The sequence below is a fragment of the Trichomycterus rosablanca genome, chromosome 1, assembly GCF_030014385.1.
Source record: "Trichomycterus rosablanca isolate fTriRos1 chromosome 1, fTriRos1.hap1, whole genome shotgun sequence".
Classification (NCBI taxonomy): Eukaryota; Metazoa; Chordata; class Actinopteri; order Siluriformes; family Trichomycteridae; genus Trichomycterus; species Trichomycterus rosablanca.
The window spans coordinates 58,840,955-58,858,547 of NC_085988.1; the positions used below are offsets into that span (position 1 = coordinate 58,840,955).

Consider the following 17,593-nt stretch of genomic DNA (forward strand, 5'->3'; position numbering starts at 1 on the left):
GTTGTAAATGCATCACATCGAATCTCGACTCCACCTTTCCGACTGGGTTGGGCGGCAGCATGAACAATGATTGACTGTTGTTCAGGGTTAGAAGGTAGAGAGTCGGATCATAGGTCCTCATAACTGGTACAACTGCGGCCCCTGCTGGCTGACTGATGGCGCCTGCACAGGGCTGAGGAATAATGCTGATGGGGGTGTGACCCTCCGTACACAGCGTCCATTAGTGTATGAACTCGACTCGTGCAGGTGAAAAATGCAGTCTGTACTGATTGCGTACCGGAGGGGGCGCAAGTCAGTTGAGAGGCGTGCTCAGTCAGGGGGGAAGGGTCGAACTAGTATAGATGACGCAAATTGGGGAGGGGGGGGGGGGATAGATTAAAAAAAATTGTTGTCTAATAATATTAAAATTCAACATTTTTAGATAGCCACTACACTGTGGGGGGGGGGGGGGGGGGGGGGGGTTGCCTATGTTGCCTATGTTTTGTAATTCAGTAATTATATATGCAATATTTTGGTGTTTCAATAATAAAAAAAAAAAACACTGACTGAACAATCATACAATTTTCTTTTAGTGTAAGTCTGGGGGGCTAAAGTCACTTTAGATTTGCAACAGCCTTAGCAAACCCCTAAAACTTGAACAAGTAGAGAGAATAAATTTGAAAGTATTAATATAAAAAAATTATTAAATGGTTTTGAACACATAGTTTCGAATCTCAGCTTTGCCATCCGGCAGGCTGGGCACCTACAGTGTATCACAAAAGTAAGTACACCGCTCACATTTCTGCAAATATTTCATTATATCTTTTCATGGGACAGCACTATAGACATGAAACTTGGATATAACTTAGAGTAGTCAGTGTACAGCTTGTATACAGTGCAGATTTACTGTCTTCTGAAAATAACTCAACACACAGCCATTAATGTCTAAATAGCTGGCAACATAAGTGAGTACACCCCACAGTGAACATGTCCAAATTGTGCCCAAATGTGTCGTTGTCCCTCCCTGGTGTCATGTGTCAAGGTCCCAGGTGTAAATGGGGAGCAGGGCTGTTAAATTTGGTGTTTTGGGTACAATTCTCTCATACTGGCCACTGGATATTCAACATGGCACCTCATGGCAAGAACTCTCTGAGGATGTGAGAAATAGAATTGTTGCTCTCCACAAAGATGGCCTGGGCTATAAGAAGATTGCTAACACCCTGAAACTGAGCTACAGCATGGTGGCCAAGGTCATACAGCGGTTTTCCAGGACAGGTTCCACTAGGAACAGGCTTCGCCAGGGTCGACCAAAGAAGTTGAGTCTACGTGTTCGGCGTCATATCCAGAGGTTGGCTTTAAAAAATAGACACATGAGTGCTGCCAGCATTGCTGCAGAGGTTGAAGACGTGGGAGGTCAGCCTGTCAGTGCTCAGACCATACGCCGCACACTGCATCAACTCGGTCTGCATGGTCGTCATCCCAGAAGGAAGCTGAGGCACAAGAAAGCCCGCAAACAGTTTGCTGAAGACAAGCAGTCCAAGAATATGGATTACTGGAATGCCCTGTGGTCTGACGAGACCAAGATAAACTTGTTTGGCTCAGATGGTGTCCAGCATGTGTGGCGGCGTCCTGGTGAGAAGTACCAAGACAACTGTATCTTGCCTACAGTCAAGCATGGTGGTGGTAGCATCATGGTCTTGGGCTGCATGAGTGTTGCTGGCACTGGGGAGCTGCAGTTCATTGAGAGAAACATGAATTCCAACATGTACTGTGACATTCTGAAACAGAGCATGATCCCCTCCCTTCGAAAACTGGGCCTCATGGCAGTTTTCCAACAGGATAACAACCCCAAACACAACCTCCAAGATGACAACTGCCTTGCTGAGGAAGCCGAAGGTAAAGGTGATGGACTAAACCCAATTGAGCACCTGTGGCGCATCCTCAAGTGGAAGGTGGAGGGGTTCAAGGTGTCTAACATCCACCAGCTCCGTGATGTCATCATGGAGGAGTGGAAGAGGATTCCAGTAGCAACCTGTGCAGCTCTGGTGAATTCCATGCCCAGGAGGGTTAAGGCAGTGCTGGATAATAATGGTGGTCACACAAAATATTGACACTTTGGGCACAATTTGGACATGTTCACTGTGGGGTGTACTCACTTATGTTGCCAGCTATTTAGACATTAATGGCTGTGTGTTGAGTTATTTTCAGAAGACAGTAAATCTACACTGCTATACAAGTTGTACACTGACTACTCTAAGTTATATCCAAGTTTTATTTCTATAGTGTTGTCCCATGAAAAGATATAATGAAATATTTGCAGAAATGTGAGGGGTGTACTCACTTTTGTGATACACTGTACATGAACAACAATTGGCTGTTGTTCACACAAGGTGGGAAGCCGGACCAGGGCTGCTCGTAACTGATGCGATTACAACCTCTGCTGGCTGATTGATGCTGTCTGCGCAGAGTCGAGGAATAATGCTGATCAGGGTGTGGCTCTCCGTACACAAAGCTGATCCACACACAATGGACTTCCTACATGTCTGATTTATTTGTCATATTTCTATTATGTATTTATAAAATATTTGTTAAGGATGCATATTATTTAAACAGTAGATTGGTCAATCAAGGGCATTCACATTTAATAAGCTAAAGGTTGCCAGATTTCTGACCGTGTGCTGCATGCACAATCCACACTTTCCTGCACTGTTTACAGGGGTTCAGGTGTAAAATTAAAAGCACCATGATCAAAATGCAGGTAGGACATTGGCGAGTACTGGCTGCTGGCGTGCTGTAAGGGTTTAATTAAGAGCAACTAGGATAAAATTCATAATTTTGTTTGTCACATTACTGCCAAACAATTGGTTATTATTATTACTGATTTACTTATTTAATTCCCTGTGTGCTTGTTTATACGTGTGTTTGGGTATATCTGTCCGTCTGTTACCTGAGTGCAGTGAGCGGTAGCGGAAGTCTTCCTTGGTAAGCAGCAGGAGGGCTTTGCCATTCATCTGGAAGCTTCCACTGGATATGGGCCGAAGTGCAAACTCTTGCTCAGCCCAGCGTAGCCACTGAGCTACATCCTCTCTGCTCCAGAACATCGGCTGCAGACCTGAATACAAGGAAAAATGCAGAAACAAATGTTAACTACAGGAAGACAAAAAAAATAAAAGTCAGTACAATACAGGCGGCAGACAAAATAATAAAATCACATAAAAAGCAGCTTGACTTTAAAGTCAAGATCAAGAAAATGTGATCCCCTGTAAAGAGATCTCACAATATCTCACAATAAGCACTTTGATAAGTCTGATTTCAACGCACTTTGAGCAGTTTAAATGAAAATAAACTGCAAATGCATCTGTTATAAGTTATTTAACCATTTAACATTCTGTAGGTGTAACATGGACCAATATCATGAGCAAAAATGAAAGTCACAACTCTAAGACGACTGACAGGGAAGTTGCTAAATTCCCAAAAGTTCTGCCACAAGAATAACTGCTTAACAAGCACCTTAATAAGCCACTGTCGGACTTGGAAGGGAAGCTTTTTTTCTTGGTGTAAAAACACAAAACGTGGATCAAACTACCAACAAGTACAGTGAAGGAGTCAAGTAGTGGTGTCAACCAATCATGGTGGAAATTTTAAGCTCCAATGTTGTATTTTCAATGTTGAATAAAAATTCAATGCATTTCTAACCCTATAATACTATATTTCTTCTTTTAAAAAAGCCATTTCTAATAACTGTATTATATTTAAGAATGATCATGCCATAAAACATAATGCTGCAACTGTCTAATAACTGTTTAATGTTTAAGTTCAATGTCAAACACAGTAGTTGCATGTCTTTGGATTGTGGGAGCTCCCAGAGAAAATCACAAAGAGAACATGCAAACTCCACACAGAAAGGACCCAGACCACTCCACCTGGGAATTGAACCCAGGACCTTCTTGCTGTAAGGTGACAGTGCTACCCACTGAGCCACTATGTCGCCTCAAGATTACCATAATAAACACCAGTACAACGCTGGTCCATTTATATTAATAATTTAGATTATGGCTAAATAAATTATATTTATCTGATTTAGCTGATAAATATTATATATATTTGTAATGTGTGCAGCATATGGTTTTACATTGTCTTGTTAAAAAAATGCATGGACGTCCCTGGAAAAGATGTCGTTTGAAAGGAAGTATGTGTTCTCAATGTATTTTTTAATTATCAGTAAATTTTTATTGCAGTCCTGCTGTGGTTAGTGAGTTTGTACTATTGGTTAGATCAGTTGTTATGGTGAGTGTCTCTACCTTGGTGTTGACCTTAACAGCAAAGACTAAAGGGTTGCCGTCTTTCCTGATTGTAAATAGTGCTTTCCAATAACAGGTGTCTGATTAAGAGTTAAGCTTGACATGGCGTGCAGTAAGGAAGGGCTGGGACAAACCCCTTTAAAGTTATGCACCAAATAGTAACATTCAATGTACAGTTAATAGTTTTGCAATTTTACATGTAAATAGTTCCTATTTAAGTCGCCTCTTGTCATAATCCACACACAACCATGTGAATTCCTCAGTGCCAAATATTTACCCATCCTAAATTCAGCCACTGCAGCTGCTGTCTAAGACTGTTTTGCCCAAGTGTATGCAAATAGTCCTGGCATGTGCCTGCTTATGAGCATCAAACTTTTTCTTTTAGTCTGACAGCTGTTATCTCCAAATATGGAACAACACTTGCTACCAAGTGTTAAAACCAGTTATTGCTACCAGGTTTGGCTCATTGTAGCATATAGTAAGTAACCCAACTAGTAAGCTAAGGTTACCCAGCTAACTAGCTTACCAACTGCACCTGCAACCTTATATCACAGTATATTTGGATCTAAATTTCACTTTCACTTCAATATTTTCTGTACATTTATAAATATTTATTAGGATTTTAATGTCATGTTTTACACTTACATTCATGACAGGACAGATAACCACTGGTTACTAGAGTCCCAAGCGTAAGCATGTGTTAACATTAGTTACGTGTGACAATTATATACAGGTCCTTCTCAAAAAATTAGCATATTGTGATAAAGTTCATTATTTTCCATAATGTAATGATAAAAATTAAACTTTCATATATTTTAGATTCATTGCACACCAACTGAAATATTTCAGGTCTTTTATTGTTTTAATACTGATGATTTTGGCATACAGCTCATGTAAACTCAAAAAATTTGCATATTTCATCCGACCAATAAAAGAAAAGTGTTTTTAATACAAAAAAAGTCAACCTTCAAATAATTATGTTCAGTTATGCACTCAATACTTGGTCGGGAATCCTTTTGCAGAAATGACTGCTTCAATGCGGCGTGGCATGGAGGCAATCAGCCTGTGGCACTGCTGAGGTGTTATGGAGGCCCAGGATGCTTCGATAGCGGCCTTAAGCTCATCCAGAGTGTTGGGTCTTGTGTCTCTCAACTTTCTCTTCACAATATCCCACAGATTCTCTATGGGGTTCAGGTCAGGAGAGTTGGCAGGCCAATTGAGCACAGTAATACCATGGTCAGTAAACCATTCACCAGTGGTTTTGGCACTGTGAGCAGGTGCCAGGTCGTGCTGAAAAATGAAATCTTCATCTCCATAAAGCTTTTCAGCAGATGGAAGCATGAAGTGCTCCAAAATCTCCTGATAGCTAGCTGCATTGACCCTGCCCTTGATAAAACACAGTGGACCAACACCAGCAGCTGACATGGCACCCCAGACCATCACTGACTGTGGGTACTTGACACTGGACTTCAGGCATTTTGGCATTTCCTTCTCCCCAGTCTTCCTCCAGACTCTGGCACCTTGATTTCCGAATGACATGCAAAATTTGCTTTCATCCGAAAACAGTACTTTGGACCACTGAGCAACAGTCCAGTGCTGCTTCTCTGGTTCAAAAGTGGCTTGACCTGGGGAATGCGGCACCTGTAGCCCATTTCCTGCACACGCCTGTGCACGGTGGCTCTGGATGTTTCTACTCCAGACTCAGTCCACTGCTTCCGCAGGTCCCCCAAGGTCTGGAATCGGCCCTTCTCCACAATCTTCCTCAGGGTCCGGTCACCTCTTCTCGTTGTGCAGCGTTTTCTGCCACACTTTTTCCTTCCCACAGACTTCCCACTGAGGTGCCTTGATACAGCACTCTGGGAACAGCCTATTCGTTCAGAAATTTCTTTCTGTGTCTTACCCTCTTGCTTGAGGGTGTCAATGATGGCCTTCTGGACAGCAGTCAGGTCGGCAGTCTTACCCATGATTGCAGTTTTGAGTAATGAACCAGGCTGGGAGTTTTTAAAAGCCTCAGGAATCTTTTGCAGGTGTTTAGAGTTAATTCGTTGATACAGATGATTAGGTTAATAGCTCGTTTAGAGAACCTTTTCATGATATGCTAATTTTTTGAGATAGGAATTTTGGGTTTTCATGAGCTGTATGCCAAAATCATCAGTATTAAAACAATAAAAGACCTGAAATATTTCAGTTGGTGTGCAATGAATCTAAAATATATGAAAGTTTAATTTTTATCATTACATTATGGAAAATAATGAACTTTATCACAATATGCTAATTTTTTGAGAAGGACCTGTATAAACACACGCATGTTCGCATATGCAACTGGGGTGATTGGTTCAGAAAGTCGTCTTTTAACCATAAGCACCAATTCTGTAGGAGTGTTCCAATCAGACCTTCTGATTTTAATTTTTAGTAAGAAATGCTGTTATTTGCATTTATTCAGTTTGCGTCACACAGATGATTGTCAATAAAATGCTTGATTGGCTTTCTAACGAGTTCGTGTTTTACTTCATAACCGGGAAAAGTTTGGAGGCTTTTAATTATAAGAACACATTTACAAAATAACGGATTATGTTCCTAATGGGACAACACACGGTTATTAATTTTAATAGCATCTGGAAGAACATAAGCTAAGGTAAGCAGTGGTTATGATTTTTTTTTGCAGTGTATTTATATATATATATATATATATATATATATATATATATATATATATATATATATATATATATATATATATACAGTATATATATATATACAGTGTATCACAAAAGTGAGTACACCCCTCACATTTCTGCAGATATTTAAGTATATCTTTTCATGGGACAACACTGACAAAATGACACTTTGACACAATGAAAAGTAGTCTGTGTGCAGCTTATATAACAGTGTAAATTTATTCTTCCCTCAAAATAACTCAATATACAGCCATTAATGTCTAAACCACCGGCAACAAAAGTGAGTACACCCCTTAGTGAAAGTTCCTGAAGTGTCAATATTTTGTGTGGCCACCATTATTTCCCAGAACTGCCTTAACTCTCCTGGGCATGGAGTTTACCAGAGCTTCACAGGTTGCCACTGGAATGCTTTTCCACTCCTCCATGACGACATCACGGAGCTGGCGGATATTCGAGACTTTGCGCTCCTCCACCTTCCGCTTGAGGATGCCCCAAAGATGTTCTATTGGGTTTAGGTCTGGAGACATGCTTGGCCAGTCCATCACCTTTACCCTCAGCCTCTTCAATAAAGCAGTGGTCGTCTTAGAGGTGTGTTTGGGGTCATTATCATGCTGGAACACTGCCCTGCGACCCAGTTTCCGGAGGGAGGGGATCATGCTCTGCTTCAGTATTTCACAGTACATATTGGAGTTCATGTGTCCCTCAATGAAATGTAACTCCCCAACACCTGCTGCACTCATGCAGCCCCAGACCATGGCATTCCCACCACCATGCTTGACTGTAGGCATGACACACTTATCTTTGTACTCCTCACCTGATTGCCGCCAAACATGCTTGAGACCATCTGAACCAAACAAATTAATCTTGGTCTCATCAGACCATAGGACATGGTTCCAGTAATCCATGTCCTTTGTTGACATGTCTTCAGCAAACTGTTTGCGGGCTTTCTTGTGTAGAGACTTCAGAAGAGGCTTCCTTCTGGGGTGACAGCCATGCAGACCAATTTGATGTAGTGTGCGGCGTATGGTCTGAGCACTGACAGGCTGACCCCCCACCTTTTCAATCTCTGCAGCAATGCTGACAGCACTCCTGCGCCTATCTTTCAAAGACAGCAGTTGGATGTGACGCTGAGCACGTGCACTCAGCTTCTTTGGACGACGAACGCGTCGTCTGTTCTGAGTGGACCCTGCTCTTTTAAAATGCTGGATGATCTTGGCCACTGTGCTGCAGCTCAGTTTCAGGGTGTTGGCAATCTTCTTGTAGCCTTGGCCATCTTCATGTAGCACAACAATTCGTCTTTTAAGATCCTCAGAGAGAGTTCTTTGCCATGAGGTGCCATGTTGGAACTTTCAGTGACCAGTATGAGAGAGTGTGAGAGCTGTACTACTAAATTGAACACACCTGCTCCCTATGCACACCTGAGATCTAGTAACACTAACAAATCACATGACATTTTGGAGGGAAAATGACAAGCAGTGCTCAATTTGGACATTTAGGGGTGTAGTCTCTTAGGGGTGTACTCACTTTTGTTGCCGGTGGTTTAGACATTAATGGCTGTATATTGAGTTATTTTGAGGGAAGAATAAATGTACACTGTTATATAAGCTGCACACAGACTACTTTTCATTGTGTGAAAGTGTCATTTTGTCAGTGTTGTCCAATGAAAAGATATACTTAAATATCTGCAGAAATGTGAGGGGTGTACTCACTTTTGTGATACACTGTATATATATATATATATATATATATATATATATATATATATATATATGCGTAATCTGTCAATCTACTAATAATGTTACTAATTTATCACTTCAAAGTCACAAAAAATCGTCTCCCTGGTTCAAAATACCAACAGCACCCTTAAACGCAAAAAAAAAATGAATGTAAGGAGGTTTGCCCTCCTTAAGCGTCCCACTAACCTCCATTATAAAAGCTTCTTCCAACAGTGGTTCGTGAATCCTAAATTTTAATAATACCATAGACAGCACAGCAGTCCTTCACATGGCATCGCTCCCCACCCAGACATCACCCAGACATGTCTGTGTAGATGCCTGGCCGGCTGAGAGCATCCCTAAGATTCAAGCCTGTATTTCAGTGATGGTGGGCTGCCATGCCACCCACTTTAAATTTGTACACATGATAATTTTCTGTTGTTACTAGGGTGAGGTAAGTGTTCAGTCGGCTTGTGAGCAAATACTACCAGCGAATAGTAGCACAGATGGTGTTTGGCTGAATACAGGTGGCAAATGACAACACATCTTAGTCATTCAAAATGAATAAACAACTGAACTGCATTCCAACAGCACAGCTCTGTGCAGTGTTTTATTAATCAATCAGCTTTTATTGGTACAATATAAATGTAATAGGTAGTTATGTAATAAAACAAATATTAAATGACGAGTGTATTACTTATTTGATAGAGTAATAAGGGGGGAGGGTGATAAGTGGTTTATTGTACAGCTGTTTTTAACTAATAAGTACAACAGTCTCAGTCCCCAACTTGTGTCTTTTAAAAATACCAGAATTACTACACCATTAGAACCAGCACAAAGAGACATGTGGATCATGTGATGATTGATGTCCCATGTGCAGATATACAGTACTAGGGCTGGCACGATCCGATACTCTGTACTGGTATCAGTGCGATATTAGCCCAAATCCCTAGATTGGATATCGGAAGGAAAAAACACGACACGTGGGCAGCATGCCGTATGCATCATATCACCTAGACTTTGACAAGTGCAGTGCAGCTCAGTGTTGTGTACGGAGAGACACACCCTGAGAGCACTCTTTTCTCATCTCTGTGCAGGCACCATCAATCAGCAGAGTCCCGCCCATTCCTGAACAACAGGCCAATCATTGTTAATGTGGCCGCTCAGCCTTAGCCGATAGGCAGAGCTGAGATCCGATACAATGTATTCGAGATCCCAGCTCTGGTTCCAGCGTGTGTTTTTTACCGCTGCGCCACCTGAGCGGCAACACTTAACATTCTTAAAGGGCCAGACAATATATATATGTAATTCACACTACATGATGTGTCGTTTATTGCCACTCATCTTGTCCCGGCTTGGAGACATCTCACATCCTCAACGATTAATAGTATTATAATATTATTATAATTAGTGGTATTATGAAATAAAACAAACTACACCGTTTCCCGTTTTTTTCTTCAAAATCCAGCAGGGTTTTTTAATAAGCACGCTTTGGTTTTTAATCATCTAAAAATGTGACAGAACTTCAAAGAAAAAATCTTAACTCTGCGTCAATGCTAACTGGTCCATCATGTTTGATTGACATCCACATCTTCCAATTGTAGACACTTTTGCTAAACAAGCCAAAAATGTTCCTAAATGTTCTGTGCGTAAAAGTTAAAATAAAAACAGCAGTTTTACATAAGTGTGATGTTGTAGGTTCTGTATTTATTCCTTTAGAATATTTGTTTCACAGTCTGCAGTATCGGTATCGGACATAAAAAAGTGGTATCGAGCCAGCCTTTTACAGTACACAGCTGTGTTTTTTGATAAACGTCTCCAGACACCAGCAATGCACAGAGCAATCCACAGTCCTACTGAAGCCAGAGGTCATGCCATCAGGTTAAATTTGTCAGTGCATCCGCACAGAGGCTTCAGATAGACAGTTACTCACAGGATGACGGAGAGGAAGAAAGCCCAAAGCTAACTTCCCACAACCCACTTGAACAGGAAGCTCCACCTCCTCTTCCCCTGCCTCAGATCAGTCGTACCACACACAGACTCAGCTACAGAACAGGAAGCTTCCTACTGTAAGACTAGGCCATCCAGAGGGTTTTATCAATATTCAGGGGCACTAGTAAGCAAATAATGGGTGAGAGGGGGAGAAACAATGAAGAGACAGGAAAGATATAAAAAATGCTTTCACTAAACAGTCAGAAAGCCAGACAATGAGAAATTAGTTTAAATATTGTACTTACCCTTATGCACTCAAGTGGGAAGAAATTTATGCAAAAATGGCTGTTAAGATTAAGCATTTCTATTGGAAAATTGTACATCTCCATCGTACTAGGCATAACATTATGACTACTGACAGGTGAAGTGAATAACACTGATTATCTCTTCATCATGGCACCTGTTAGTGGGTGGGATATATTAGGCAGCAAGTGAACATTTTATCCTCAAAGTTGATGTGTTAGAAGCAGGAAAAATGGGCAAGTGTAAGGATTTGAGTGAGAGCCAAATTGTGATGGCTAGACGACTGGGTCAGAGTATCTCCAAAACTGCAGCTCTTGTGGGGTGTTGCCCAGTCTGCAGTGGTCAGTATCTATCAAAAGTGGTCCAAGGAAGGAACAGTGGTAAACCAGCAACAGGGTCATGGGCGGCCAAGGCTCACTAATGCACGTGGGGAGCGAAGGCTGGCCTGTGTGGTCCGATCCAACAGACGAGGTACTGTAGTTAATGATGGTTCTGATAGAAGGGTGTCAGAATACACAGTGCATCACAGTTTGCTGCGTATGGGGCAGCAAAAGGGGGACCAACACAATATTAGGAAGGTGGTCATAATGTTATGCCTAATCGTTGTATGTAGCTAATGGATCATGAAAATAAAATGTAAGGAAAAAAGTGTAAAATATTTAACGTGTGCTTTATTATATACATACTCGGTTTACATTTTCTGCATTTAGCAGACGCCTTTATCCAACGCGACTAACAGTACTGGGACAGTGTACAGTCTGAGCAATTGAGGGTTAAGAGCCTTGCTCAAGGACCCAACAGCAGCAACCTGGCCGTGGTGGGGCTTGAATCAGTGACCTTATGATTACTGGTCCAGTACCATAACCGCTAGGCTACAAGTGCCTACAGTAGTTAACTAACTTAATGGGCAAATACTGGCGGTTGGTTTTGCAGGGGAAAAAAAAAACTTCCTCCACTTAAAATCAGCTGTAAAATAAATCCCACCTATGCTGCCAGGGTGGTTTCCAGGTGCCAGACTGGGATACTTCTACTTTTTTCATTTGAATATTCTAAAATATCATACAAAAACGTCACTAGACCATTTAAGAATTATGAATGAGTGCATATTACGCTTGAATAAAAACATGATTTACTAACATGTTTACATGCATACCAGTAAGTCAATTGTTAATACGAGGGTTCTTCAACTTTTTTTAAACTCTATTTATTATTATTATTTCAAATAACATTTTATGTATTTATTTTAAACAATCCTACTGTTTTGAAAACAGTAAAATACAGAGTGCATGGCTGCACATCTGCCAATGTAAAGAGAGTAATATATTTTGCAAGACTTCCTCAGAGTCTTTTATTACCACACCTGACGTCACTGGTTGTTTGACTGCCCAAACCTGTCTAAACCTTTTATAAGTATATAGTTATAATAAAAAAATATAGGAGACTATGCCAAACAGTTCTTAAATTAGCATCTGTACATGTGTGGTGTCGTTTAACATAACAAAAAGATGCAGTTTTATCAGATTTTAAATACTCCAAGTTAATTTCAGACAACACAAGTTTTGTGGTGCTTCCAGCTGGTCGGGCTTCCACACAGACATGACTGACAGACATTGACATGAGAGGAAAATGCCTGAACAGCCTAGCCATTGGGAGGTGCATGTGTGAGCGGGCTCTCAAGTCCCAAGCCTGGATAAATAAGGAGGGTTGCATCAGGAAGGGCATCCTACATAAAAACTGCACCGGATCAGGTATGTGGACCAGAGTAGTGTGTTGTGACGACTCCTAAACAATTCAGAGAACAATATTCAGTGGAATAACCTCAATCACATTTTTATGCATCTTGGCATATTCCCCACCAGACTTTCACATTACTGTTGGGTAACTTTATGCCAATCCTGCCACAAGAATTCGAGCAGGTTGGATTTGTCTGATGGCCTTCGACCACCCATCATCCTCTTGATCATATTCCAGAGGTTTTCAATAGGGCTCAGGTCTGAAGATTGGGCTGGCCATGACATACCTAGATTGACCAAATTAAGGTACTAAATTAGTGATTAGATCTGGTTCAAGCTCCCACACTAGGTTGCTATGGTTGGCCCATGAGCAAGGCCTAAAATCTTTAGTTGCTTGGTTTATCCAGTTGAAAGCAGAGATGTCACAAAATACGAGTCCGAGTCACGAGTCTTTAGGCTAGAGTCAGAGTCAAGTCAGGAGTCAATATAATATACACAAAACATATATTGATAGTGTAGTGTTCAGATAAAAACAACAGACTGTATTTTGCCGTTTTACTTCGTGGTTTTACTTTCCTAGATACCAGTTAAAAGCTTAAACTGACGTTTTGTTTTTATTGCAAATTACAGCAAAAAATCCATAATACCGCTTACCTTAGCTTATGTTGTTCCAGATGCTATTAAATTTATAACCCTGTGTTGTCCCATTAGGAATATAAGCCGTTATTTTGTAAATGTGCTTATAATTAAAAACCTCCAAACTTTTCCTAGTTGTGAAGTAAAACACGAACTTGTTAGAAAGCCAATCATGCGTTTCACTGACAATCATCTGTGTGACGCTGCAAACTAAATACATGCAAATAACAGCATTTCTTACTAAAAATTAAAATCAGAAGGTCTGATTGGTTCAGAAAGCGGTTCAATGTATTCAATGTAGGGAGTAGGGAGCGACGCTTCATCACGCCGGAAGCTGACTGGAACATTTACCCATTGCGTGCGTTGCGGGTTAAGACGGCTGGAGCGTTATTAGAGAGCAGAAAATGACACGACCAGAATGATGTCGGATCATATACTGGTGCTGGTCATAAAATTAGAATATCATTAAAAAGTTGATTTATTTCAGTAATTCCATTCAAAAAGTGAAACTTGTATGTTATATTCATTCATTACACACAGACTGATATATTTCAAATGTTTATTTCTTTTAATGTTGATGATTATAACTGACAACTAATGAAAACCCCAAATTCAGTATCTCAGAAAATTAGAATATTAAGACCAATACAAAAAAAGGATTTTTAGAAATGTAGGCAAACTGAAAAGTATGAACATGAAAAGTATGAGCATGTACAGCACTCAATACTTAGTTGTGGCTCCTTTTGCCTGGATTACTGCAGCAATGCGGCGTGGCATGGAGTCCATCAGTCTGTGGCACTGCTCAGGTGTTATGAGAGCCCAGGTTGCTCTGATAGTGGCCTTCAGCTCTTCTGAATTGTTGGGTCTGGCGTATCGCATCTTCCTCTTCCCAAGAGGAGGTTAAGGTCAGGCGAGTTTGCTGGCCAATTAAGAACAGGGATACCATGGTCCTTAAACCAGGTACTGGTAGCTTTGGCACTGTGTGCAGGTGCCAAGTCCTGTTGGAAAATGAAATCTGCATTTCCATAAAGTTGGTCAGCAGCAGGAAGCATGAAGTGCTCTAAAACTCCCTGGTAGACGGCTGCGTTGACCTTGGACCTCAGAAAACACAGTGGACCAACACCAGCAGATGACATGGCACTCCAAACCATCACTGACTGTGGAAACTTTACACTGGACCTCAAGCAACGTGGATTCTGTGCCTCTCCTCTCTTCCTCCAGACTCTGGGACGTTGATTGCCAAAGGTAATGCAAAATTTACTTTCATCAGAGAACATAACTTTGGACCACTCAGCAGTCCTTTTTGTCTTTAGCCCAGGCGAGACGCTTCTGACGCTGTCACTTGTTCAAGAGTGGCTTGACACAAGGAATGTGACAGCTGAAACCCATGTCTTGCATACGTCTGTGCGTGGTGGTTCTTGAAGCACTGACTCCAGCTGCAGTCCACTCTTTGTGGATCTCCCCCACATTTTTGAATGGGTTTTGTTTCACAATCCTCTCCAGGATGCGGTTATCCCTATTGCTTGTACACTTTTTTCTACCACATCTTTTCCTTCCCTTCGCCTCTCTATTAATGTGCTTGGACACAGAGCTCTGTTAACAGCCGGCCTCTTTAGCAATGACCTTTTGTGTCTTGCCCTCCTTGTGCAAGGTGTCAATGGTCGTCTTTTGGACAACTGTCAAGTCAGCAGTCTTCCCCAGACCATTTAAAGGCCTTTGCAAGTGTTTTGAGTTAATTAGCTGATTAGAGTGTGGCACCAGGTGTCTTCAATATTGTACCTTGTCACAATATTCTAGTTTTCTGAGATACTGAATTTGGGGTTTTCATTAGTTGTCAGTTATAATCATCAACATTAAAAGAAATAAACATTTAAAATATATCAGTCTGTGTGTAATGAATGAATATAATATATAAGTTTCACTTTTTGAATAGAATTACTGAAATAAATCAACTTTTTCATGATATTCTAATTTTATGACCAGCACCAGTATATATAAATAATTGTCACACGTAATGTTGCTGACTTTTGTTGTCCACAAGTCATTTATTGTGAGTCACGAGTCGAGTCCAAGTCATTTGAAACGAGTTCGTGTCGAGTCTGAAGTCGCTGTGTGTGTCGCAGACTCAAGTCCCCATCTCTGGTTGAAAGTCACATTTGATTGAAAACACTGCAAAATGCCAAAAAATTTAAATTTTCATATGTGAAACCAGCAATGTTGTAATTATTACATGGATCACTTATCGCCTCATGTACACCCTAGAGTTAAAGTCAAAAGATTATATACAAGTGTACATTTACATTACATTTACATTTTCAGCATTTAGCAGACTCCTTTATCCAAAGTGACTTACAGTACTGTAACAGTCTGAGCAATTGAGGGTTAAGGACCTTGCTCAAGGACCCAACAGCAGCAACCTGGCAAGTTGGGGCTTGTACCACTGATCTTCTGATTACTAGTCCAGTACCTTAAGGGCTAGGCTACAGGAGACATGCAAGTCACTGCATTCTTGGAATCTCAGTGATTTCTATATCTTTATTTTCCTTTTATTTTAACTTGAACTCTATGTATTTAAAATTGTATGTTCCTCAAAACAGCTTGGTATTTAATCTAGTGGCACCATTCTTACTGAACAGAGTCATTGGAGTTCTTAAAAAAAGAAGCACTCTTGACTCATGTTATCCATGCAACTCCCTGGAACCAAGGATGAATGGAGGAGAGAGGAGGAGATGAGATCATCACTATCTTGTTTCTCTGTTGCTCTCACAGCTCCCCCTCAAACTATGTGCAACACAACCACGCATGCATGCGCATTTCCAACCGTCCATTCTCTGGCCACGAGTGTGCATGTGTGATTGGCTGTATAACATGCAAATGATTGTGTTCCATTGTAATATTAGTCAACTGCTAGAATAAAATCACAACGGATTCTGAAAAGACATCCAACATCATTTGAACACAATGCAAATGTTGTACTATTTTGGCTTTATTTCTGGACTACCTCTGTGCTCAAGAGTGACTGACCAATCAGGGTGTGGCGTTTTATGTAATAATTACAGATTCTACCATAAAATGGTCATTTTACTTTTTTTTTTTTTTCCATATTTTATTTATGCATTTTCTCCCCTTTTTCTCCCTTTTAGCACGTCCAATTGCCAGACTGCGTCATGCTTCCTCTCCACCAATGCTGATCCCTGCTCTGATTGAGAAAAACGAAGTTAACCCACGCCCCCTCCGACACATGGGCAGCATGCCGTATGCATCTTATCACCTACACTTTGATGAGTGCAGTGCAGCTCAGCGTTGTGTACGGAGAGACACACCCTGAGAGCACTCTTTTCTCATCTCTGTGCAGGCGCCATCAATCAGCCAGCAGAGGTCGTAATTGCACCAGTCATGACAGAAAGACCCCATCCGACTTAGTCCCGCCCATATCTGAACAACAGGGCAATCGTTGTTCATGAGGGTGCTCAGCCTAGCCGGCAAGCAGAGCTGAGACTCGATACAATGTATTCGAGATCCCAACTCTGGTTCCAGCGTGTGTTTTTACCGCTGCGCCACCTGAACGGCAATTTTGCTTTATTTTTAAAAAGTGAGAAATGTTGCTTGTGTTAAACATTTCCAATTGGCGTCGAATTTTTAAAATTGAATCATATTCACAGAACACTGCTGATGCTCTGTTTGATAACAGATTCTTACTGTGTTAGACTGGAGTGCTGTATAAACTTATTCTCTTCTGTGCCATCTTATTTTTTTCCTATTCTGCCCAGATTTGAGATGAACAGCTCAGTTTGACCGTCAGTAGCCTTGTTTTTAGCCATACCATGGAATCAACATAAGAGATTTAACTGTACCTTCTATTGCTTCATTTTTTGCATCTATTCATCAATACTGTTTAAATAAATTGGGGTTATAGTTACACTGATCAGCTATAACATTAAAACCACCTCATTGTTTCTACACTCACTGTCCATTTTATCAGCTCCACTTGCCATATAGAAGCACTTTGTAGCTCTACAATTACTGACTGTAGTCCATCTGTTTCTCTACATACCTTTTTAGCCTGCTTTCACCCTGTTCTTCAATGGTCAGGACCACTACAGAGCAGGTATTATTTAGGTGGTGGATCATTCTCAGCACTGCAGTGACACTGACATGGTGGTGTGTTAGTGTGTGTTGTGCTGGTATGAGTGGATCAGACACAGCAGCGCTGCTGGAATTTTTAAATACCGTGTCCACTCACTGTCCACTCTATTAGACACTCCTACCTAGTTGGTCCACCTTGTAGATGTAAAGTCAGAGACGATCGCTCATCT

At 41.0% G+C, this 17,593-nt stretch overlaps 1 protein-coding gene across 2 annotated transcripts in view; it reads right to left on the bottom strand.

Moving 5' to 3' along the window:
• Nucleotides 1-17,593, bottom strand: part of etv6 (ETS variant transcription factor 6) — a 66,405-nt gene that overhangs the window by 18,132 nt on the left and 30,680 nt on the right. For both annotated transcript variants that reach the window (XM_063004680.1, XM_063004672.1), the window contains exon 3: nucleotides 2,927-3,091. In XM_063004680.1, coding sequence (XP_062860750.1) covers nucleotides 2,927-3,091 — 165 coding nt within the window. The remainder of the gene's footprint in view (nucleotides 1-2,926; nucleotides 3,092-17,593) is intronic.